General features: G+C 48.4%; 1 protein-coding gene across 2 annotated transcripts in view; it reads left to right on the top strand.

Moving 5' to 3' along the window:
- The first annotated feature begins 18,519 nt into the window (after positions 1-18,519).
- Positions 18,520-23,093, top strand: part of thsd7aa (thrombospondin, type I, domain containing 7Aa) — a 98,583-nt gene continuing 94,009 nt past the window's right edge. For both annotated transcript variants that reach the window (XM_010873411.4, XM_034294743.1), the window contains exon 1: positions 18,520-19,047. In XM_010873411.4, the coding sequence (XP_010871713.2) occupies positions 18,891-19,047 (157 nt within the window). In that variant the 5' untranslated portion in view covers positions 18,520-18,890. The remainder of the gene's footprint in view (positions 19,048-23,093) is intronic.

The following is a 23,093-nucleotide window of genomic DNA, read 5'->3' as shown; positions in this document are numbered from 1 at the left end:
ATACGGTGCAGGTCAGTGCTATAGCCTCACTATGAGATAGGGTGCAGGTCAGTGCTATAGCCTCACCGTGAGATAGGGTGCAGGTCAGTGCTATAGCCTCACTGTGAGATACGGTGCAGGTCAGTGCTATAGCCTCACTGTGAGATAGGGTGCAGGTCAGTGCTATAGCCTCACTGTGAGATAGGGTGCAGGTCAGTGCTATAGCCTCACTGTGAGATAGGGTGCAGGTCAGGCAGCAGGCTGTTAGCCAGCCTGCTAGCATAGTGAAGTCTATTGATAGCATAATCAGAGTAGTTTGCATAGTTTTCCCAGTAGAGAATCGATCCAGGCTGAAAAAGTAAAACAAGGTAGTATTAAAAATAGCAACCTTATTAAGATAAAGCCTTCCTCCATTTCGGCCATGAACAACAATGACTGTAACCTCGCATCTCAAAAAAATCTCTTCATGTTAGATCCCTTGCTTCAAAGGAGATTTGCAATGAATTAATTAGTCACTGATCATAAACTAGATGTTATTGGCCTGTCTGAAACATGGCTAAAACCTGATGAATTTACTGCCCTAAATGAGGCCTCTCCTCCTGGCTACACTAGTGATCATACCCCTGCTCATATTTGCTAATATTTATCACAATATTTATCACGCACATTTTAAATTTACACTTAAACACATCACGTCTTTTGAAGTTATACTCATGAAAGCTAAACAAACAAATACACAGTTTTTTATAAGTACTATTTTCATGCCTCCCGGGCCATACACAATGTTCCTCCGTGAGTTTCCAGAATTCTTGTCTAAACTTGTAGTTATGGCAGATACTATTCCATTTTTGGGCAATTTCAATATTCTCATAGCCTGGATAGACAATACAGTGCAACACCAAAAAGCACTCACATCTGCTCAATCAGCCTATTTCTCCAACCTGATTGAGGCAAACAAATATAATCAAAGATTTATTTTTGATACAGTTGCAAAGTTGCAAAGCAATGCTCAACACGGGAAGTGGGTGTTCACTTCAGCAGTGATAAATACATGAACTTCTTGAATATATCATCACCATTAGAATACAAATTAAAGACTCCTCGTTAAATAGGTATAGTCCTCAAAAACTCAGTTGACCTGAGAATGCACAGAACTGCCCAGTCCTGGTATCAATGGGGACAAAATGTTCTTGTCCTGTTTTGCTCGACACATTCACTAAATTACTAATGAGTTCTAAACCCGCCAATTGTCAAGTGGACCCGACTAAACTACTTTAGGAGCTACTTCCTGTGCTTTGTCCACCAATGTGGAACATTATCAACTGGTCCCTGCCCTCCGGATGCATACCAAACTCACTAAAAGTAGCAGAAATAAAGCCTCCTCTAAAAAATACATCCTAAGCTGTATATAGGCTATTAAACTATAATAAGTCAATTTTCTAATCTTCCGTTTCTCTCAGAAATCTTAGAAAAATCTGTTTCCCATTGTTTGTCCTGAAGACAAACAATGTTAATGAAATGCTCCAGTCCGGTATAAGACCTCATCATAGCACTGAGACTTTACTGGTGGTAACTGAATTTCTGATGACTTCAGCTAGAGGTTCTGTATCCGTCCTGTAGCTTCTTGATCTTAGTGCCTTTGGCACCATTGATCACTCCCTTCTCTTGCAGAGATTGGAAACCCATATTGGGCTGCATGGACACGTTCCAGCCTGGTATAGATCTTATTTATCAGAAAGATATCAGTTACCCTGTTGTTGCTTGCTCTTTGGGGTTTCTGGCTGGGTGTTTGTAAAAGCACTTTGTGACAACTGCTGTTGGAAAAAGGGATTTAAAAAATAAATGCAATTGATTGATTGTCTCTGTCCCCATAAGGACTACTGTTAGGCGGGGTGCAGTGAATCAGCGCAGAGAGCCTGGCATAATGACATGTCACTTTAAGTGTTACATTGGAACAAACATCCAGCCTCCGTGCCTGTGTCGTTTAATACAACAGCCCTGAGGGAGATGGGAAAGAGAGGGAAGGAGAGAGAGAAAAAGTGAGAGTGAGAGAGAGAGAGAGAGAGAGGCTGTAGTCTCACTGTGACCATTCATGGGGAATAAAGCTGGTTATACTGTGGTCCAAGGCTGAGCTATAATGTCTGCCTTAAAAGCCCTGACTGAAGTACATCCATACACAAGAGGCTATGTCAGCATAGAAATGGTTAAATACTGTAGCGTTTGTGTGTGTGTGTGTGTGTGTGTGTGTGTGGTTGGGGGGCTTGTGTGTGTTAATGCTGTGGATCAATGCATCTATACATACCCAATTTAAACGGTTGACGTTCAGTTATACAACAAGTTAGAGGTTTTATTGGACATGCTAATAACATTGTGTGTTGGAGCACAAGATTACCATTTCCCCATCTCTATTTGCATGGCTGTCTCTGTCTGAAAATGTGTCCCAGTCTAACCCCTGATAGATGTGTGTGTCTGTGTGTGTGTGGTGCCTGTGTGTGTGTGTGTGGTGCCTGTGTGTGTGTGTGTGCGTGTATGCGCCTGTGTGTGCCTGTGTGCGTGTGTGTGTGTGTGTGTGGTGCCTGGGTGTGTGTGTGCCTGTGTGTGTGCCTGTGTGTGTGTGCCTGTGTGTGTGTGTGTGCCCCTGTGTGCGCCTGTGTGTGTGTGCCTGTGTGTGTGTGTGTGCCTGTGTGTGTGTGTGCCTGTGTGTCCCTGTGTGTTTGCTTCATGTTGATCACCATGTCCAGGTCATTTGTTTTGCTCACACCAGCCAGTCCAGTATCAGATCAGCAGGTGAGTGTTGGGAGCTGGATGAATGGTCAGGAGACACCATGTCTTACCCACAGGCTACAGCACCCCCTCATCCACCCCTCATACATCTCTACCAGCCGTTGATTCCAGCCCAGCGTGTGTGTCTGTGTGTGTGTGTGTGTGTGTGTGTGTGCGTGCGTGAAACTAACCATTATCTCTGTTTGTTTCAGATGTACTTGAACAGTCTTTGTGTGTCTTTGTGTATGCATGCATGCGTGTGTGTGTGTGTGTGTGTGCGCAGGATGTTCAGTGTACTAGGTTTGTCTGTAAACTCAAGGCAAAAACAACAGCTAACATACTATTTGTTCTGGGACTTCTTCTATTGCAGTCGTGACGTGAGAAGGGATGGTGTTTTTCAAAACAAAGCTGCCTGCAGTTGGAGTGTCCCTGACCACTCATAACATTCAGACCATTTTTACGCTCTAGAATTCGTCCCGGGCTGCAGCAGACTCCTTGCAGAGAATAAAATGACGCCTGTGGCACAGCGTTTTGCCAAATGAAAGAGTTTGGCTTGACAGACAAATGTTTCCCAACGCTTCTCGTACTGCAGCAAGGCATCCTGGTTCCCAGGCGTGGTTTTTACGTTGGGAAGAGTTCTGCCGATGTCAGGAAAGCTCAGACAAGTCCACGGACAGCATTTGAATGTGATTTGTGGTCCACACTGTCTGGGTATTATGCCTTACAAGAGCGGAGACTGATGAAGCAGACCGGTGGTTTTCTTCCTCTGGGGTAGCTGATGGCCGTAGCTTGGTTGCAGACCGGCGATTAGCTGTGGCTGATCGGTTGTTGGTGAGAAAAACACTGGTTGGCTGACCCACATTCTGGGAATATCGGTGTTCAGAGTAGAACCTTGAATCATGGATGTATTGTTACAAACACACATCGGACGGACAGGGTGTCTGTCAGAGGGGTCTTAGAACTTAGACCGATTGTCTGTACTGGTTCTCAGAATAGGTGTGGATTTAAATACACTCATAACAGTCAGTGTTTGCCCTTCTCTTCATTCAGCCCCACTGAAAACCTCCCTGTCTAGCTGTTCTTATATCCCCCCCTCCTAAATATGAGTATTTCCTCCCCCCTGTTCCCCACGACACTGTTCCTGTATCTCAGCCGGTGAAGCGTCTTAATGTCGTGGTGAGCTGAGCTGGTAAAAAGCGTGACTACTCCTTTCCAACTGGCAGGTCAAGTGACAGTCGACATCAGTTACCTGAGTTAGGGTGTTTGTTTGGCTGTGTGTGATAGTGTATGAGTGCGCTTGTTTGCCCTTCCATGAACTGCCACCTTAACATGGTGGAGGGGTTTGAGTACCCGAATGACTGGGGCTATATGCCCCTGGTAGGGTCTCCCAAGGCAAACAGGTCCTAGGCGACGGGTCAGACTAAGAGCGGTTCAAAACCCTGAGTTACATTTCGAGCACCGTGACGTCGCCCGGTATGGCGCAGCCGGGGCCCCACCCTGGAGCCAGGCCCCGGGTTGGGGCTCGTATGCGAGCGCCTGGTGGCCGGGCCTTTCCCCATGGGGCCTGGCCGGGCTCAGCTCACCACCTACAGGAGGGACCATAAGGGGTCGGTGCGGAGAGGATCGGGCAGCAGTCGAAGGCGGGGCCCTCGACAACCCGACCCTGGACACGGAAACTAGCTCTAGGGACGTGGAACGTCACCTCGCTGGCGGGGAAGGAGCCTGAGATCGTGCGTGAGGTTGAGAGGTTCCGACTAGAGATAGTCGGGATCACCTCTACGCACGGCTTGGGCTCTGGAACCACACTCCTTGAGAGAGGATGGACTCTTCACCACTCTGGAGTTGCCCATGGTGAGAGGCGGCGGGCTGCTGTGGGTTTGCTTATAGCTCCCCAGCTCTGCCGCCATGTGTTGGAGTTTACCCCGGTGAACGAGAGGGTCGTTTCCCTGCGCCTACGGGTCAGGGATAGGTCTCTCACTGTTGTTTGTGCCTAAGGGCCGAATGGCAGTGCAGAGTACCCAACCTTCTTGGAGTCTCTGGGAGGGGTGCTGGAAAGTGCTCCGACTGGAGACTCCATCGTTCTACTGGGGGACTTCAACGCCCATGTGGGCAACGACAGTGACACCTGGAGGGGCGTGATTGGGAGGAACGGCCCCCCTGATCTGAACCCGAGCGGTGTTCAGTTATTGGACTTCTATGCTAGTCACAGTTTGTCCATAACGAACACCATGTTCAAGCATAAGGGTGTCCATCAGTGCACGTGGCACCAGGACACCCTAGGCCGTAGGTTGATGATCGACTTTGTTGTCGTTTCTGTGGCCGTAAGGTCTCCGGTGCCTGTCAAGGCGGCAATCCCTGAACCTGGTGGTGGACACCGGAAGTAAGGGATGCCGTCAAGCTGAAGAAGGAGTCCTATCAGGTTGGCTTGTGGGACTCCTGAGGCAGCTGACAGGTGCCGGCAGGCCAAGTGGACTGCAGCCCGGGTGGTTGTGGAGGAGTTCGGTGAGGCCATGGAGAAGGACTATCGGCTGGCCTCGAAGAGATTCTGGCAAACCGTCCGGCGCCTCAGGAGAGGGAAACAGTGCCCTACCAAAGCTGTTTACAGTAGAGGTGTGCAGCTGTTGACCTCAACTGGGGATGTTGTCGGGCGGTGGAAGGAGTACTTCGAGGATCTCCTCAATCCCGCCGTCACGTCTTCCATTGAGGAAGCAGAGGATGAGGGCTCAGAGGTGGACTCGTCCATCACCCGGGCTGAAGTCACAGAGGTAGTCAAGAAACTCCTCTGTGGCAAGGCACCGGGGGTGGATGAGATCCGCCCTGAGTACCTCAAGTCTCTGGATGTTGTGGGGCTGTCTTGGTTGACACGCCTGTGCAACATCGCGTGGCGGTCGGGGACAGTGCCTCTGGGATGGCAGACCAGGGTGGTGGTCCCTCTTTTTAAGAAGTTTGACCGGAGGGTGTGTTCCAACTACAGGGGGATCACACTTCTCAGCCTCTCCGGGAAAGTCTATGCCAGGGTACTGGAGAGGAGAATACGGCCGATAGCAGAACCTTGGATTCAGGAGGAACAGTGTTGTTTTCATCCGGGCCGTGGAACACTGGACCAGCTCTATACCCTCTACGGGGTGCTGGTGGGTTCATGGGAGTTTGCCCAACCAGTCCACATGTGTTTTGTGGATTTGGAGAAGGCATTCGACTGTGTCCCTCGCGGCATCCTGTGGAGGGTACTTCGGGAATATGGGGTCCTGGGTCCTTTGCTAAGTGCTGTCAGGGACCCTGTAAGACCGAAGCAGGAGCTTGGTCCGCATTGTCGGCAGTAATTCAGACTTGTTCCCTGTGCATGTTGGACTCCGGTAGGGCTGCCCTTTATCGCCGGTTCTGTTCGTAATTTTTATGGACCGAATTTCTAGGCGCAGCCAGGGGCCGGAGGGTGTCAGGTTTGGGGACCACATCATTTCGTCTCTGTTCTTTGTGGATGATGTTGTCGTGTTGGCCCCTTCAAACCAGGACCTTCAGCATGCACTGGGACGGTTTGCAGCCGAGTGTGAAGCGGTGCAGCCATGGTCCTCAGTCGGAAAAGGGTGGCTTGCCCACTTCAGGTTGGTGGAGAGTGCCTGCCTCAAGTGGAGGAGTTTAAGTATCTAGGGGTCTTGTTCACGAGTGAGGGAAGGATGGAACGGGAGATTGACAGACGGATCGGTGCAGCTTCTGCAGTAATGCGGTCGATGTATCGGTCTGTCGTGGTGAAGATTTACTGGTCAATCTACGTTCCTACTCTCACCTATGGTCATGAGCTTTGGGTCATGACCGAAAGGACAAGATCCCGGATACAGGCGGCAGAAATGAGCTTTCTCCGTAGGGTGGCTGGGCATTCCCTTAGAGATCCCTTAGAGAAGCTCGGTCACCTGGGAGGAGCTCAGAGTAGAACCGCTGCTTCTCCACATCGAGAGGGGTCAGCTGAGGTGGCTTGGGCATCTGTTTCGGATGCCTATGGAACGCCTTCCTGGGAAGGCCGGGAGGAGACCCCGGGGAAGACCTAGGACACGCTGGAGGGACTATGTCTACCGACTGGCCTGGGAACGCCTCAGTGTCCCCCCGGAAGAGCTGTCTGGGGAGAGGGAAGTCTGGGCATCTCTGCTTAGACTGCTGCCCCGGCGACCTGGCCCCGGATGAAGCGGAAGAAGATGTATGTGTATGTATGTATGCGCTTGTTTGTGTGTGTGTGTGGGTGGGTGGTTGTGTGTGTATCAGAGCGCCGAAACAAGTGGCTCCTATTAACCCTGCTATATTCCCAGAACACTTTTATTACCCAGAATTCCCATGGTAAAGTGAGGTTATTGTGAGGTGGGAACTGGAGGCTGTACATTATAATACAGTAAGAATGCCTTACAGAGGCGAGTGAACTGGAAGCTGTATAGTACGTTTAGACTATGGGACGGACGCAGTGTGAAACGACACATTCTAGGAGCTTCCTTAACCTTTGCGCGCGGTAACAACAGGGTGCGACCGACTTCACCGTTTAGCTTGGATCAAAGATGGATTTGATGGAGATGGATTTGAACCCCTTGTCGTGGTTTCCAGAGTCTCTCTCTACGACACGGGACGCTGATACACTGCAGTTCAGTTGATCCAGAGATGGACCACAATGCCTTTCCCACTTGACAGGCATCTAAGCTGCTGCTGTGGGAGACAACCGGAATGAGACAATGTTGTACCGGTTGATATGTTGTCATGCTGCAGACCTCATCCTCCTGTGTCCTTTCTCTTTGTAGTGATAAGGGGAAGGGAAATAGCTAGGGGAGTTAATGTACCGTACAGCCCTGCAGCGACTAGCAGCTGTTTTCTTTCTTTCACTACCTCTGATTCGTGTAATTGTTGTGGCTTTTCAACTTTTCAACTCCCAGTCGATGGCCTGAAATACGCCGTGTGAATTCCCAGATCAAATCTTAACCCCTCAAATTGCAGTGTATTTCTAAGGACGCGATTGTCCCCTCACCTGTAAAGTATTTTAGTTTTTAATTTGAGTTGAATGAAAGCCTTAAATATAACGACTGTGGATATAATTTCCAGCCAGATGGCGTATTGTTCGGTTTACCTGAGCTAATGTTAGACTGCCAATCTACAGCCGTGTTTCCTTGATGTTCTGAATGGCTTCACAGCATCCTGAGGCGACACTTGTAGTTTCTGTAACAGGCCTTGCACGCTGTGTGTGTACAGCTCCGGAAAGAATTTAGACCACTGCACCTTTTTCTTTCCTTCCCAAACAAGTCGAAAGGGAAGGTTTTGAGTGAAGAACAGAGGGGTTAAAATTAAGAGACCAGTGCAAATTGAACGCTTCTGTTCCTCACTCAGAACTTTCCTTTTCAAATTTTTTGGAAAGGAAAGAAAAATGTTTTCGGGAACTGTATATGTGTCAGTGCGTGTATGTGTGTATATGTATTGTGTGCGCGTGTGCCTGTGCGCGTGCGTGTGTGTGTGTGTGTATATGTGCCAGTGCCATAGCAGGCCATACATGTAACATGAGCTCAACAGTATTGATGAATAGAGTCCTTGGGTTTACTTTTGACGCTTGAGTCCATGTCTCAAAAGGAACTTCCGTTCACCATTTGAACAACCTTTTCTTTACCTCAGAATCCTGGGCCGCAAAAATAAAATCTAAACACAATTGCTTAGGTGTTCAGATTTCTTGTGTTTGTTCTGTGAGAGCGCGTTGCCTCACCAGTCTCAGTCAGTTTTCATGCCCACAGTTAATAACCAACCAAACAGGGAAATGCCCCATTTAGTACGCTTTGCCAAATCGGAGGCCTGTGATGTGGAATGCGCCGGAGTAGCAGCACGTGATTGGTGTTGAGCTGCGTGACTGGCAGAGCACGCGGAGTAAGGGTTGCTATGTTGCCGACCTGAAGGTTCCCCTGTCTCTAGGAAGGAATGTGGAATGTAGAGCCCTCATTGGCTTGGATGGATACACTGAAGATTCCAGGGGGAACGCAGGTTTTTTTTTAGGGGGGGTGGGGGTGGGGGGGGAAGCGGGCTAGGGTGGTGGCGGACGGCACGTGTTCGGGATGGGGGAAAATGGGGCAAAAATAGAGGGAAAGAAGGAGGAAGACGAAAACATGCCTCACTCTCCATTGCAAATCCAATGCTCTCTCGTAGATTCAGCCCTCCTACCTCATTTTCTCATCCTCCAAGCACCTTCCAAGTCATTAAAGGAAGGGACTGTTTTAGTTCTGTCCCTTTGGTCTCCATGCACGGCAGGGTAGCCCTCAAAGTCTGAAATGAGCTTGATCCTCTGTCTGTGTCTTTGAGAAATAATCCCATATCCTGAATATATGGATGACAGCCCTTTTGATGTCACAGTTTCTCTTCATCTCATTATTGAGGTCACATTTGGTCTGCCATTCTTTTGTTGCTGCACGGGATCGTAGTTTTTTGCGGTGTGGCTTTTAAAAAATACAGCTAATGAAAATCGGTGCTTAAAATGTAGTTTTCTTGCAAAACATCCTAATTTCCACCAAGGGTCCTCATCAGCAGCTCTGTGTTCCTGAAGTGATTTCTAGACCCAGCAGAGAGGTTGCTATGTTGACAGAACGGCTCGGGAAGCAAACAGAAAGTTTCCCTCAATGTTGTTGAATATCAATCAAAGTGACAAGAAAGGCCTGTCTGGGCCATACATCCTTTTGGTTACAGCTACAGTATTGTGTTTAGTAGCAGTTGTTTCCAAGAAACAAGGCACCAGGTCATTCTTGTAAACGACAACTCTTGCCTATAATTTATGCATGCGGACTGTTCACGCTAATGAACACACCTGGTAACAGCGTATTTGTGACTAACGAGGTTACCGAGAACCGATTGCAATTACAAATTCACGGAGTGTGTTTCCAGAAACTTGCGAGCAGAATGACTTCCAGCCTTTTGTCTGGATGGCGAAATATCTGTTCAGAACACTGTGTTATCTCTATCTTTATTTTCTTAACCCCCCCCCCCAGACCCCTAGCCTGACAAGCACAGTGGGATCAGAAATCAATCGGTGGATCTTGGCAAAGTGGTTGTGACAGCCTGTTGAGTCAATGTCTCACTCCTAAATGTGGGTTTGGATTATGGTGTGTGTCTGTGATGTGTGTGATGTGTCTGTTTTGTGTGTGTGTGTCTGTGTTGTGTGTGTGTATGTATGTGTGTGTGTGTGTGTGTTTGTGAGTGTGCATGTGTGCATGCGCATGTTTCCACTGGGGATTGGAGGCCAATGGCCAGAACAGACATTGGAGTGATGTGTTTAGTTGCAAAACATCCAGGTAATTGTATTAATTTGGTTTGGAGGAATTGGATTAGGGGCTGTGATGAAGGCGAATGGGTGTGGGTCAGGGGGAGGGATGTGAGAGCCCCGGGGGGGGAGGGGGGGGGGGGTCGCTGGGCCTTGACGAGTGGTGGGGGAGGGGTTTAATAGAACCCTATTTCACTGGGCTATTTGCACAATTACAAGTCAATCAATCAACGGTGAGACACGATATGGGGAAGGAAAGACGGACAGTGTGTTTAAATGGGCATGTGTTCACATTGGTTCTGCACTTAATTCTGCTGTGGGAATATCGTTTAAATCTACCTTCTGGGGAATTTTCACATCAGCTTTTGGAAATGTTTAATTTGGGTTGATTTATAACGCAACGTGTTGTTGAGTTCCAGTAAATGGACGGCAAATGGAGAGACGTGATCATTGTTATGGGCAGCTTGAGACAGTTGAACGCGGAAGAAAATAGCCAGTCATTAGCTGGTGGACCATCCGTTAAAAATACACACACACACCTTTTGTCTTTCTATACTGAGGACCGAAGACCCTAACCCAGGCCCAGAAATCAAGTTCCCTAACACTAAAATGTACCTCAGTAACCTAGCTTTTATGCCTAAACTTACCTTAGACCCAAACCTAAACCAAACCTGCAAGGCCTGGACCTCAATCCCATCCCAATTCTGACACAATCATTCATATTATTATATTACCGTGTCGTATTGTACACCTAACCCATAACCGTCGTTTTCCCTCACAGGGGGGAGTAACACGTGGTTATTCCTAGAGGGTGAAGCCTTCTTCTTTGAGTGAGGAGGACACCCCAGTGTTCTATTACGCTCTTTTGTAATACAGCATCTCTGGGTGTCATCCAAGCATGTTCAGGTCTCCGGCACATGGTCTTGCCCTGTGTGTGTGTGTGTGTGCGTGCGTGCGTGTGTGCGTGGTTTCACCGGCAACAGCAGCGGGTCACTGGGCAAACACATGTTCTGTTGAGGCGGTTGGTAGGGGGAGGGGTTTACCTGTGCCACGCCCACACCTCTGACCTCATCATCGACAGGGCCCACAGGCAGCGTCCACAGCCCAGAGGAAGGAGGACACCGGGAGGAGGCCAGAATTCTCCGGGAGGCCATGGCACTTCCGGTGGGCTGGTTAGGACTGCTCTAGCGGTATGGTAACCAGGGTTTTTGAAAAGCCCCTAGCCCCCTCCCTGTCTTCAGAGGCCGGTCTGGATCCCACAGCTGGCTGGGACCACTGCGACAGATGTTGGGGTCAGGCCCCAGCTAGAGACCATCCCCTCCGTCTGACAGCACAGTCTGGAAGTATCTGCACCAGGGGGAGGAGACCTGTCACAAACAGATACACACACACACACGCGCACACACACACACACACACAGATGTCTGCTCCCTGGGCCCAGCCCGCCTGTCATCTCCCAAGGAGCGGGTGAGGAGGAGGAGGAAAGCAAACCAATTGTCCTGCTAGCCCACTACATCACAGAGACAAGGTCATTACGGTAGGAATCTATTGAACACAGGCTGGCAGTCACACAGGGATTAGGTGGGCTTGTTCTGAGGACATGCGGGGCAAACACAGGGCTGGATTCACTCAGCTCCCAGCTCACACCTCCAAGTCAAACAGGGCGACTCTCCATCCTAACTCGTCTGCTCTTTGTTTCTCACTTCTTTTGTTCCTTCTCTTTTATTTGGTACCGTATTTTCTTCTCATCTTTCTTTTTTCTTTTCTCTTTCTATTGTTCTTTTCTTTCTTCTCATCTTTCATTAGTTTTTTTACTTCTTTCTCATTTTTTTTCTCTGTCTCTCAGGGGTGGGGAGCACGGGGGGGGGGGGGGCGGGGGGTGTACCTAACCGTCACTAATACCACATTCTGTCGAAATGTATTTAATTCCATCACATTCTGCATCCTACCTTGGATGGGCATCAAACAAGAAACTTTTTTAGCACGTTGTTTGTCAATATTCACGCTGTTTACAGGGGATGGCGGATAACCCATTGACTAATGTTAGAGGGGATGCATTTGTGTCCCTAAAACACAGGATCTAATCAACACAGGTTCTAATCAACACAATCTAGAACAAGCTAATTTGAATCCTGCAGTAGAATCAATGTCATCTGCGTTGGTCTGTCCAAAAGAAAAAACTTATTCCATAAGTTCCAGAATTCATAGAGAGTGTGTGTATGTGTGTGTGTGTGTGTGTGTTGTGTGTGTGTGTGTGTGTGTGTGAGACATGCAGGGTTTATAATTACTTTAAGTTGGAAGACAATGGGGTCGCTGGGTGGGCTGAGGGTCCAATCACACACACACACACACACACACACACACACACACGTAGAAACACACACACGTAGAAGCACACGCACTCATGCACACACACATACACACACACACGTAGAAACACACACACGTAGAAGCACACGCACGCACACACAACACACACTTAGAAACACACACACATTTATGCGCATGTATACAAACACAAACACACATCCTGACACACACACTCTCCTGTCCTGGGATTCTGCCTGAGTGAACTCATTTCAGGGATGATTTGCCTTGACGGATATGAGCTGCTTGGATTAGTGTTCAGTCTCTTTGTTCATGATTGGGAAGCACAAACACACACATACACACACAATCACACCCACACAGTCACCCACACACACACACACACACACACACATATTCCCACACACACACACACACCCAGCATAACTAACCGAAGCCTCTATTTCTTTTCACACCAAATATGTGCATTTTCACACTGGTTTTGTTGCTCGTATCTGTGGCGTGATGCTTACATCTAGAGCATCTAGGTACTGTACTGCCAAACTTCTGAAGGAAAGGGCCCAGATACCCTGCGTCCTTATAGGACTGTTTTCAGGGAATCCATATGCTCCCATATATGCCTTTGTCCTGGTGCTCCAATGGGCTTAATACAGACGCAGACTAATCACCCTCTTCACTGTTTTCACGTGAAATGTATGATAATCCGTGATCTTTTTTGGAAGGCTCGGCAACAGAGATCGCTCTGTTCATGTCTCCTCTCTACCCATCTGAAAGCTGTAATTGATTTCTGGAGCGTATGATAAAACAATAGTCAACTGCTAATTATATTAGCCATGGTGCGGTTCGGCTCTCAATGTTGTTCACTTCCTTGTCTTCCTGGTCCTGTTCCTTCACCACCCTGCATCCTTTTGATAACATTTGCATATTTAAATTGGATCAGCTCGGCCGGGCTGGCCCCTCACGCCGGATTGGCTGAGTCCCCACACGCCCTCCGTCCCTCCACCCTCCAGCTGTTAGATTACTGCTAAATGCTAAAGCGGCGCTGCAGGAAATGCTCCCTCCTGAGAAGCAAGGCCTTCAAGCAAGACAAAACAGACCGAAAAAAAAAGAGCGCATTATGTTCTGTGGTAACGGCGTGAGGCGTCAAAGCACCAAACCAACGAAGCTATTAGACACTTCATGCTTACTGTCTCCGTATATGAACATGCTGTAGTAGCAGGCAGCAATTCTCAATGCCGCTGTCCCTGTGTAATATCTGTGTACATGTTTTCATAATCAAGTAGGATTCGATTGTGTGTCTGCCAGTTCCTGCTGGCGATATGTGAGAGCGGTGGTACCAATTGGTTCTGAGCTGTGTGGAGGCCGCGCGGTCTACCTGGACGATGCTTTGCTCGACCCGTTGAAACGGCAATTACAGAACGTAGATGTGTTGGAACACTGCCAATGAGGCAAAGGATGTAGTGTGTTGTTTTCACTTTGTGTAGAACCTGATAAGCTTTATATTCCCTCCCTCTCTCTCGTGGTCGTAGTTATGCCCGGCAATCCTTGGTTCTCCTCAGTATACAGAGCAATATTTAGAATGCTCATTCCCTCCCTCCATCGCTCTCCTCACTTCAATGTGTCATTCTTCACTCGCATTGTTTTCCAAAATCTCTCTCCCTGTCCATCCCCTTCTGACTTTTTTCTTTTCTCTGTTCTCTTTCCTGTGTCGCCTGTCCCCGCTCTCTCTCCCTCTCGCTCTGTCTCACTGTCTGTCTAGTGTTTCGCTGCTAATGTATTAGTTGGGTGTGCAGATGCGGCCAGTTTTAGCGACTCCTGCCAGAGGGAGCCTGGTCTGGTCTCAGTCTGTCTCTGTGTCACTGGCCAGCTCTGTTTGGGAGTTTTAAATGAGAGCGGCTGAATCTATGATCCACACAGCTGAATCCCTCTAATCAGGGTCATGCACAAAACCTTTTAACCCTCTGGTAAGCCCTCACTCTCCCAGTCCCCCTCCTCTTTCTCTCCCTTCTCTTTCCCTCCCTCGCTAATTCACCCTCTCCTCGCCCTCTCCTCGCTCTTTTGCCCCCCCCATGCTCCCGTTCTTTTACTTTCTCCCATTTTATACCTCTGTCAATTTGAATTCATGTGGTCTGTGTTGGTGTGGAATTGGTGTTTACAGTGACCAAGAAAGTGAAAAAAACACCAAGAATAAACATGCTAAAATAAATTAGACAAGGACAAAATCTGATATTAACACACACAAGACGTTAAAATTTGATGTTTTAAATTGCTAACAGTTTAATAATCAATATGAGTTGTGATGTTCTATTATAGGCGATGTGCTATTTTGTGGACAATATAAATTACATAATTGGTGATTAAGACCCACTGGTTGAAGTTGCTTGTGGTCAAAAATGTTGCTCTGGTATTTCAAGCAGTGGTCATTTATTTGGTCGGAGAGTTGAAAGTGCTGCTTGGTTTCCACCTGTTTTGTTGTCAGCGGTCACATATCCTGTCACCTTTTGGGGGCCAGGTTTGCTGATCGTGACATTGTTCTAAAACAAGTATATGCTCACTGTCTCTACATCCTGTAGTACAAGTATTTTTCTGCAGACTTTTCAGTTGGGCCATTTTGTGAATATTGGTTTTTGAGTGGGTACTGGACCCCATAGGCAGTGCTTTTCAGAATAGTTTTTTCCTGTGTGTCTGCATCTGACATTTTGTTTGTATATGTGTGATGCAATACTTGCCACAAGCATCCCAGACACCAGCAGAGGTGGTCACCTAGCCTGAGCCCAGCACAGCACAGCACTTTGTGTGCGTGTGTGTGTTTGTGCTTGCATGCTTACTCGTGTGTGTGAGACTATGTGTAGGTGCATCACTCTGTGCATGAGTCTATTTGCACGTATGTGTACGCCTATGTGTGTGTTTGTGTCTGTGCTTGTGAATAAGGTGCTCTTTAGACCCACTCATCAGAATGCCTGCACCAAATAACCCAATTCATTATTCAAATATGAGCTGATAGAAGGTAGAGGGACCACTGAGCGCAGGGCATTGAATATGTCTAGATAGGAATTTTGATTAGCCTAAAATCTGTTCAGTTTCTGCCATATAAACCAGCACACAGAAGATATTTTACCATCCATCTCTAATGATTCCGAAAATGACAACGAGTGGCAGGCCTGACAGCTACATTTTAATTGTCATGCACTCGGGAATTACAAGACAGCGTGCGTCGAGCAAGACGCAAGTACCGACACACATTATTAAAGACAGGGAAGGAAAGAAGGCTCAACAAATGATGGCAGAAAGAAAAGTGAACAGCCGAAGAAGTGCTTTAATGTTGTGACGCTATAGCGACAGGAGTGTGGAGAAAGGCTCGTCTCGGGTGTTCTTATGAATATGCTTTACTCAGAGGAGCACACTTAAGCATCATTTAAGACGGTGGTGGCCAGATCCACTCCATTTTTCTATTGCAACCTCCTAATTAGGGACTATGCCTTCGGTTCTACCTAATTATTAATGGCACACACCTGGTGTCCCAGGTCTAAATAAGTCTCTGATTAGGGGCTTGCAATGAAAACATGGAGTGGATCTGGCTTTGAGGGACATATTTGAGTACCCCTGGTCTAAGCCATGTACACAGGGCCCATTCCCCACATATCCCCAGGGCCCATTCCCAAAAGCATATTAAACGCTGATGAACATTCATTCATTTTCTCCCACCATTAAACCAGTTACTGACACTGGTAAAATCCTTGCCTCTGTGGTGATCGGCTTGATTTGCCAGCGTCTTAGGTTTGACCGATTGGGCCGGACGAGGTTCAGCAGATATCAAACCCACTCACCCCCGAAACCCTCCCAACATGCCTTCCCACTTCCTCCAGCTCTGATTCACAATGCGATGCTTCCGCCTTGGCAGGGCGCAAACGGGCGACAGAGCAGTGGCGCAGCGTTGTCCCGTCTGGGCTAATTTGTCGATCGCCACGGGTTCCCTTTATCAACCTAATGGCTGTGAAACCTTTGCGTTGGACGGCAGGCAGGGGAGGGGTAGGAGGGGGGGGAGAATGAGAAGCGGAGCAGAGGAGCAGGGCGAGGGGGGTTTGTGGTAGAGGATGGTGGGGGAGGGTCTTTTTTAGTCCCCCTTGGCGTAAGAGGGTGTGGATGACTGGATCTGTTTATATCAAGAGGCTGTACATCAAAATGATTCATTGGTGGATCTGATCAAACAAAGGCTTTTCCTGTTCATTCATTCATTGCTTGTGGTAATGTAACGGATTATCATGTACACATGTTATGATAATGACACTGGTGGATACATCTGTGAGCTGCATTATCGATAGAATGACTGACAACCAGTCTGTTGTATTGTCAGATTGATTTACTAGCCTCCTTTTAGGGATCACATTTATGGTCTGGTTTCATTGAGTGCTCTGCTCCTCTCTTGTGGATAATAAGGAAACCAGGGTGTGTGTGTGTGTGTGTGCTGGATCTTGGGTCTTGTGCTTGAATATCATACAAGGTCAAACCCAGCTGATATCAATAATTCACTGTTTTATTTTATTAGACTCATTAAAAAAACAATGTTTCTAATCCTCCCGTCCTCACACCCCTCCTACAACCCTAGAAAAATGGCCCCATTTGTCAAATTTTTTACCAGACTTTGGGAATGATTTTGGCCCTGATATACAGTTAAGTCAGAAACACACACACATACAACTCTGGAAAAAAATGAAGAGACCACCGCACCTTTTTCTTTCCTTTCCATAAAAGTTGAAAAGGATAGTTTTGAGTGAGGAACAGAAGTGTTCAATTTGCAGTGGTCTCTTAATTTTAACCCTTCTGTTCCTCACTCAAAACCTTCGTTTTCAACTTATTAGGGAAGGAAGGAAAAAAGGGCAGTGGTCTCTTCATTTTTTCCGGAGCTGTATTTACGTTATGAGGTTTAACATGGATGTCTAGATCATGACTTTTCACTGTGTGTCATGTTTTCATATAATATCAGTACATTTGAGAATTGAGAATTTTGGTCATGCAAAAGTAGGAAAGCACAAACGCGCGCACACACACACACACACGTTTGTTTTTATTCTTTTTTGGAGACCTGAAACCAAACACTAACTCATAAATCCATGTTCTGTATCCCCATCCCTTACCCAAACCCAAAACCTAACCTCCAGTAATGCATAAATCTAAAAGAAACATATAAAAAAGAAATATTTTGTGTAATGGCAGAATTAAGAAATCATTTTTTTTTGGTTTTTAGTTTTGAATTAGAATCTTCAAATCTTTATAATCTCAAAAAAACAACCTCAACTCATGCGAACCTCAAGAAGAACAATTGTTAAATTTTTATTTGTAATTTCTGTTTGCCCGCATTCTGTTTTACCCATAGTTCCCCATGTTTTTGTGCTAGCTACACCATCTTTTTTTAATGCGTTTCTCACACCATTGTGAATCTATATATGGCAATTATTTAAAGTACTGCAAGAATGCCCCTAGTAAATATCTTAAGGATCCAGAGTAATGTTTTGTTTTGGCTGTATGACTCACAAACCCATCAATCCCTGTACATTCCTGTGAAATGGGTATGAAGGTAATTACTGAAAATAATATTTATTAAGCACAATAGCACTAAAGGGCATTTCACTGTAAACTCTAATAATTTTAGGATGGTTTTGTGGGAATACCGACACATGTAATGTAAATTCATATCAAATTGCTGAGTTATCTTTTTTACAAGCATCTTAAAGCGATTCCATTATGTTAACGTACTACAAATCGCATTTGAAGGGGAAAAGAATGGTAAACACATCTTTTTAAATGGATCATTACCATCAGTGAGGTTCTAGAACACATTGTGTATACATAATGTCTTGTTATTATGTCAGCTATGAACAAATACAGTACAGAAAGGCTGTTTGTCTTTTTTTTGTTCCTCAGGAAGGTTTTTCACGACCGAGAATTTGCCGGAAGTCCAAAGCTCAGACGTGGCTACGAGACAAGACAAACAAAATACGTGCAAAAGAGCGCTAGACAGAGGGCCACGGAGCAAGAGGGAACGCAGGTGAGAGAAAGCAATGGATCGCAAGAGAAACAGGGGATGCAGCTGAGTGCGCCAGAGAGAGAGAGACCGAGAGAGGGAGGGAGGGAGGGAGGGAGGGGGAGGGAGAGGGAGGGGGCTGCATCAACCGGCACACGCAGGACACAGCATCAGCAGCAGCAGCCACGGTTTAGAGCTCTATTGTTCCCTGTTTTATTACGGAAAGAGAGCCTGTTCTGCCTCTCCGAACCAGCCACCACACACAGAGAGAGAGAGAGAGAGAGAGTGTGACAGAGAGGGAGGAGTAGAGAAGAGAGAAGGGAGAACCATTCACTCACCCGGGATTACTTCTTGTTGAAGGGACGGTCCAGCCCTCGTGTGAGAGAGGGACAAAAGCGCAGGGAGCTCGTCCGCACAGCGTGCGTCTGTTTCCGTGTGTTTTCCGCGCGTCGACTTCCCTGCCATTCTCCCCCCCCCCCCCCCCCTTTTCATTTGCCTATTGGTGTGGATACTACCGCTGCCGTCCGCCCTGCGAGAGCCATGGGGCTGCCCGGCGGAGTGAAGGGGACGCTCAGTGTGTGGCGGGGGTCAGTCCCCTCTCTTTGGAGGCTAGCGCTGGTCCTCGCCTTGAGCTCGGGAGCCACAGAGGCACAAACTGCAGCCAGCTCCAAACCGAACGTCTATGTGTGGCAAACAGGTAGGGCTGCTACCGCCTCCTGGTGTGTTCATCCGGTCGGTCGCCCCACTGGGGACGGCGGGAGTGCCGACAAAAGATCCCACTCTCTGTTATTCTGTTATGTACGGTGCAGCAGGCAACTGTCACCTGGATGGAATCTCTTCATGAAATATTGATGTGAAAATGTTTGTTGACCGTTATTGTGGAAGGGCTTTAGAACTTGATGTTATTCTGTGCTGAAAGTCTTAGGAGGGGATCTGTACCTGTTCAGTCTCCTTGGCGGTGTCCCAATGACCCCGGTAAAAAGTAGTGCACAAAGCATTGTGTGTGTTTAATCCTGTTTTCTATTGGCTTTCGTTTACTGCTTCGGGGGAATGTTATTTCGACTCACGCTGGCCACGGAATCGAGAGCATTTGAGATGAATTAGAAATGTTTTTTGGAATGAAACCAAAAGCAAATGTCACGCCTACTGTTCACAGATAAATAAGCGAATTGAAATGGCAGCCTAGGTCACAGGGTGAAGGGTCATTTTGCCCCGTCGCCCCACCTGAGCATATTCCCTCACCTGGCAGCTGCTGAGTAGAGGAGAAGGAGAGGTGTTGGGCTGTACTCTAGACCCCCCCCACAGACACTAATGCTGGCAGCTGCTTCAACCCGCCACCAGGCACGTTTCTCACATTTGAAGAGGTTGCGGTGGACGAGGCGCGACGCCAGCGAGGTGGCGGATGCCGCGGACGGCTGAATGCCCGTTTCAACGTGAGACGTGTGTCAGCCCACGGCCCGCATACACGGGCCATGCCTCGGAACCGTAGCGAGGATGGATTCATGTGCGCCGGGCTACACGTTGTCCGCGGCGTCGCCGGTGTTTTTCCGGTGCAGAGGGCTCCCACGCTTTGGGTCCGGCACTTCTCTCTCCCAGTTGAGTGCACGTGGTCACCAAAAGGCCACATTAGTCACACGTGCCTGCGAGCGAGACGCCTTGGAAGCGGGAGAGAGACGGGGCGGTGAAGAGGGAGTGAGGGGGGTTTGATTGGGGGGAAGGGAGGGGGGGTGCGGAGGAGGCGGTGACGGGGGATGGGGTGCGACGGGGTGGTGGAAGGGCAGAGAAGGGAGGGAGGGGTGGGGGAGGGGTGTGGAGAGGGAGACATGAGGGGGGTGGGGGAGGGGGGGGGGGTTGGACGGTCACCCTGTGGGACAGGACGGGTCCCTGGGACACGCCGGGAAAGATCAATGTCCTATTACACACTTGCCTCACCAGGGGGATGCCTCTCCCCCTCCCCCCGTTCACACCCCACCTCTCTGGATCGATGTGGTCGTTTCTGTGGGACCATGATCCTCAGTAGGTGCTGATCCATGCTCTCTCCGTCAGTGCCTTTTCGGCGATGACTCCATGTTGTCGTGATTCAGAATGAACGACGCTCGATCTGTTGATGAGTGCGGGCTTTCAGGGCACTGCTCTCTCCTGCCGGTCATGTCAGTGGAGGAACCAGTGTTCACCATCATTCTGGTGGATGGAGATTCACCAGGGGTTCGTCATGCCCCACACAACCGGCCTGGCTCGTGGGAGTCCCATTACATTGTCTCCCTCTCTCTCCTTTCATTACATTCTTTTCCTCTTTCCCTCTTATCCCTCAGCCCGTCAACCATGCTTTGTAAAGTAGGAAAGTAGGAGATTAAGGAAGAGAGAGTGAGAGGGAGGGAGAGCGAACAGATTGGCGGGAGGAAGTTAACCTAGATAGCAGGCGTGTTCATTTGCAAACTGTCAATGTACAATAGTCATAGTAGTTCAGATTGTCTCTGGATGTGTTAAAATACCATACCATCTTACCATAGTCTGATGCCAGACACGCTATCGGTTGGATGGAGTGGCATTCTCAAATGCAATGAATCTTTCTGGGGGATTTTCTGCATTCTTTTTTTGGCCTTCTGCTGTATTGTAGCATTCTGTTGTGATACTGTTCTGGAGAGGCTTTTCAGAGATCTGCATTGATGTGGCGTGTAGTTGAAATCCCAGTGGTCTCTTGGTGGCTGGTTCACCCCCCTCAAACACACACACACCACCACACACACCACCACACACACCACCACACAGACACTGTTTCTCCTCCCTCAGCACATTTAGCTGCCGGGGTACTGTTTGTGTGCGTGTGTTTGTGTGCGTGTGTTTGTCGCCTGTGTTTAGCTAGCAGTTTGGAGAAAGCTTGCTAGGAACAGAGGTCAGCTTGTGAGTGTAACTGGTGCTGAGGCTCATCTGGACCACACATTATTAGAAGAGAAAGGGTCTGGATTGGGTCTGGTTTCTCTCCGTGACAGGAGATAGATCTATTTCGGTGATGCAGAGCTACGGCTGTGCTGTGATTTGCCCGCACGGAGGAGAAAAGGAGGATTCCCATATTTCCCAGTGGGTTTGATGAAGGGGGAGAGAAAGAATGGAGGAGGCGGAGAGGTATTCCTGATTGCAATATTCCCAGCATTCCTGGCATCACGCTGAATCGAGCATTTTCAAGTGTGAGATTATGGGCATGGAAATGAATTGAATTAAGCCTGACATGACACATGATATTACTAACTGAAAACTGAACAAAGCACATGTGATTCCCGTTACTGATGGGCCCCACACATCCTGGCCATACCTCCTGGCCATACCTCCTGGCCATACCTCCTGGGCATACCTCCTGGCCATACCTCCTGCTAGAAACTGTGCGTGTAACTGTCACGGGAGTCATGAATAGACGCATGGACACTGTAGAGAAGGAACACCTGTTTTCCATTATAGATGGGGCCCAACACACCTTTCCGCTGCAGAGCTAGGAACTCCAAGCTGATTGGAGGATGTCTCGTGGTCTGTTGACCAAAGGTTGGCTACATGATCACTGACCGCCTCCTCTGTGTTCTGTCATAAAAGATTGTGTTAACATTTTTATTACTCGAGAGAGGAAGATTAACCTCTCGCTACTCATGCTAACAAAGAACGTTCTCCTCTGACAAGGGAGGTGGAATAGTCTCATGATTGCATGAATGCGGTTTGTATTGCAGCCTAATTAGGGCATCCAAGACACTGATGTAAACACTAATATCAAAATGACCCAGTCTAAAAGTGCTTTTCTGTGGTGCCTGGTGTTTTTCCTCGGCCTTCAGCCTGTGGAAAGATATTGTGACGACGGCGCACCCGGCCCTTTTAGGGCACCACCACCTCCCACGTCCTTGTTTAAGATACGCATGCCTGGCGTTAATTGACAAGGTAGCTCTCGAGCAGTCTGCTTCTCGTTACGCCTTTTGACAAGGCTGTTGTAAATGGAGGCTATTCTATTAAAACTCACAAAGCTTCTGCCCCCCCCCCCCCGCCACCCCCCTGACGCCATCACTAGTCAAGGCTCAGCGAGGGACCCCTGGTCATCCGGTCGTCCCTGGGGCAGGGTAGAGCAAAGGCTTCTGTGACAGATGCTGTAGTGTCTCCACTGTCCACCGAGGAACACAGTGGAAGCCTCTAAACCACCAACGTCTTTGTTCTTCTCCTCTCCTCCTCTTCCTCGTCCTTTCCACACCTAGTGCCGTCCCCCCCAGCCAACTAACACGCGCACACACACACACACACACACACACACACACACACACACACACACACACACACACAGAGACTGAAATAGGCTGACCCCTGTCCTCTGTGCCAAGAGGGTTCCCGTGAGGGCGTCACTATGAAAGAAGAGGCGGGATGCCGTGGCTTCTACAGGCCAGATGTCAAGCACTTCATTCAACCATTTCCACTTGGCTGGTTGCCTGTTTGTGTCTCGGTGCCTCTGTGCATGTGGGTGCCCACAGATGACCCTTTTGGAGATCAATGATCAAGCTCTGGGCTCATCCTGGTGTACCACTGAGTGACGTACAACAGCTTTAAGCAGTATTAAACGGAGGCCCAGAGGTGACTCTCGTAAAGGAACACATGGAGGTTCACAAAGGTCCCGTGCCTGTTGTTTCCGAGTTCCACTCCCAAGACCGGGTCGCGTCGGGCTGCTGGGTCGTTGTCCGGAGGCGGATGGAGGGATGAGGCCCACGCGGTGCGCACTGC

Source organism: Esox lucius, chromosome 10, assembly GCF_011004845.1.
Source record: "Esox lucius isolate fEsoLuc1 chromosome 10, fEsoLuc1.pri, whole genome shotgun sequence".
Classification (NCBI taxonomy): domain Eukaryota; kingdom Metazoa; phylum Chordata; class Actinopteri; order Esociformes; family Esocidae; genus Esox; species Esox lucius.
This window is presented reverse-complemented; position numbering and strand designations above follow the sequence as displayed.